This window comes from Lucilia cuprina, chromosome 5 (assembly GCF_022045245.1).
Source record: "Lucilia cuprina isolate Lc7/37 chromosome 5, ASM2204524v1, whole genome shotgun sequence".
Taxonomy (NCBI): Eukaryota; Metazoa; Arthropoda; class Insecta; order Diptera; family Calliphoridae; genus Lucilia; species Lucilia cuprina.
The window spans coordinates 42,956,585-42,959,740 of record NC_060953.1 but is presented as its reverse complement, the minus strand read 5'-3'; the positions used below and the strand labels follow the sequence as shown (position 1 = coordinate 42,959,740).

Genomic DNA, 3,156 nt, shown 5'->3' with positions numbered 1-3,156 from the left:
ACATAGAGATACACGTTTTAGCGCTAAATGAAATTAAGTTTTTATTTCACTTAAATTTCTTAGACTTTTTTCTTGGTTTTACATTAATAAAATAATATAACCATTTACCAAAACTAAATATTAAATTAATCACAAAATTAAAAAAATAACAAACAATTGAAAATGACAATAACAATATAATATTAAAATTTAAATGATAAAATCGAACACGTTCCTCTTCATAAGTTTCCAGGGTCGTAGCACCATAATATTCTGCCACTAAAACTAATACAACCATAAGTTGACACCACCATAGGCAGCAACGTTCTAAACGATTTAAATCCTTATAAAGCCAACAACCCCATATGGGTTGAAATTTAAACCAATTTATATAGATATTGGTTAAATTTTCCTGAAATCTGTTATTAAAACTTTGCATTTTACTGGCAATTATTTCTAGAGGCTGTTGCTGTAGCCAGCGATCGATAAGGAAAATTTGTTGCTCTAGAGTTTTTAGATTTCTTACATGTATTTTATGACAAAACCAGGAGGGATAACGACCACTTAGATCATTGGAAATGTTAAGTTTTAAGGGCAGTAGAATATCTTGTGAGCTGAGTAGTAATTTAAATTGAGAATTTCTGGTTAGAAAAGGTTTTTGAGGATTTTGATAGATGGTTAAAGAGAAAGGTCCTTTAGAGGATATAAATCTTAAAGTAATATTGGCAGTAGAGCTCGCATTCCAATGAGAACCGGTAAAAATTTGTACTTCTATATCGGGATTTGTTAGACTAGAGAAATTTATGGGTAAATATTCGGTTTTATTTTGAAATTGATATACGTTTAGTAACACCATGAAGAGACATATGATTATTATGATCAAGTAAAATCCTATTAAAATCCAATTAATTCTCAATTCTTTTAAAAGTATTCTTTCATTCAAATCCTCGTGTATTGTGATCTGATAGGTTGAACCCGCAAATGCTGAAAAATGTTGACAAAAACAAGTTAGTGTATTCTTATCTTCAAGTTCCTCATTAGGTCTACAGCCTCGAGAGGACCATTCTGGATCTGGTAGAGAAAAATCCCAATATAAACATTCTCTAACTATAGTATAAAATGAAAATGTTATATTTTCACTTAAAGTTTCCACTAATATGGCTAAAAAGGTTGGGGTTCTTTGATTTAGAGGATTATGAAAAGTAAAGCTTTGCTGATCTTTTGAGGCATCTATAACATGACCTATTTTAAGAACTTTAAAGCATAAAGGAACTTGTTCGATTTGAGCTAAAAACTTTAAATTTGTTTCGCATTTAAGAAAAGTTATGATCAATACAGCATTGGCCGGTAGTTCTAAACTATAGACAAGCATATGTAAAGAGGTTTTTATTATGCCCTTAACTAAACTATAGTCAGTTTGCTCCGATTTTAGTTGTAATTGAAATTGAAAAGAATTGTTGAAACTATTGAAAGTTTTGCTAGAATTTCTACTTACAGCTGTAAAGAAAAAGACTTCGGTACTTAAAGGATTTTCACTGGGAAACCACCAAAAAGGATTTGAGTTTAGGGAGGCCATCTGCAGCAGTATATTGGTATTCTGAAAGTTTTCTTGTAGTTCCTTGATAAAGGCCTCATTAAGTAAAACTTTAATTTGTTTATTATTGATCTCGATTTCCTGTTCACTGCTATTATCAAAAGCCCACACTTTCAAATAGAAATTATTCTTCTCTAAAGAGAACATCTGTTCCCAGGGGGTGTATAACTCTTTAGCTCCCTCCAACATAAAATTAAAACAATCCATTAGATTTTTCGAGCTCTTTAACCAATTTTGCAATTGCTCTGCTATATTAATATTAAAATCCTCTAAAATTGGATATATCTCCTGTAAGGGATTTGAAAAAGTAACTGCTGCTGCAGGAATAACTTGAACTGGTATTATAGTTTCCCAGGTTTGTGCAAAATATTGCATAATTTGCAATAACTCCTGGCTACACTTTTCATAAGATAATCTCTTAAATGTCACAAGTTCTGCATCTTTGTGAATTCTTTTAAAGCCCTTATGCAATTTTAGAATATATTTATTAAAAATATTTGCTTTTGCTGAGGTCAAAGGTAAATTATTTGTTAGTAAAATTTTGCTAATTTCTAGAAATTGTTCGATCTCTATTAAAGTTTTCACTTCATATACATCCATTTCTTTTTCTATAATCTCAAGATCTTTAATAGTTTTAATAGATTTACTTAATGATTTCAATAAAATCATAGCAGTTAGAATATCTCCTTTAAGAAACAGTTGCTTGAAACCCACTTCTTTACTTTGAATAAAAATTCCCACATCCTTTACCGCTTCTAATGCCTTAACCTCTACTTTTATGTGATTTTCAAAGCAGGCCTGAAATTGATCACAAATCTTAATTATAACTTTACTACACTGAGCCAGTTTTATATGGATATCGGCCTCATTGGTGCGCTGTAAAGGAAATTCATTTTCCTGCAAATATTCATAATTTAAGGGTGTGTCTGTGTCCACATAATTTTGACATTTTATATGGAAATTTGTAAAGAAAGCCTCTCCCACCGTGGGCTCTATAGAACAGGAACCATTATAAGGTGCTAAGTTGACTTCATAAGTTTGTTGAGCTTTACCACTTAAAGCTTGATCCTGTACCAATACGTGTATTAAAAGTGTTTTGGAGTCTTGTTGGGTTTCATAAACTAAATGTTCTAAATTTCCTATAGTCTGCTTGTGGAGAAACCATTGAAAAGTGGCTGTATTGGATAGTGCCTTGCCTAGGGTTACTGCTTGCAAGTGTATTATATCCCCAGCTATAAACAGATTACGCATACAATTTCGTAAACATTTGAGGTCTATGCTGAGCTGGGGCATTTCCATTATTTTAATTATTTGAGAAGTCTGATCCGATACAAATTTATTTATTTTAGAATTTACGATTAGACTAAATTTGTAGGTGTTATGAAGATGGAGATAACCGGATTTCATGGTCAAGACTGAAGCTGTAAGGAGGAAATAATTGAGGTTATCGATAACACTCTCTAAGGTAAAATCCCTAATAGATCTATCTATCTATCTATCTATCTATCTATCTATCTATCTATCTATCTATCTATCTATCTATCTATCTATCTATCTATCTATCTATCTATCTATCTATCTAT

At 31.2% G+C, this 3,156-nt stretch overlaps 1 protein-coding gene across 1 annotated transcript; it reads right to left on the bottom strand.

Annotated features, from left to right (window-relative positions):
* Window positions 1-918: 918 nt before the first annotated feature.
* LOC124420240 lies at window positions 919-2,980 on the bottom strand. The gene is made up of 2 exons (XM_046952476.1): window positions 1,475-2,980; window positions 919-963 (listed from the first exon to the last, which is right to left on the bottom strand). The coding sequence occupies exons 1-2, from the start codon at window positions 2,978-2,980 to the stop codon at window positions 919-921; spliced, it is 1,551 nt and encodes a 516-aa protein (XP_046808432.1).
* Between the last annotated feature and the right edge of the window lie 176 nt (window positions 2,981-3,156).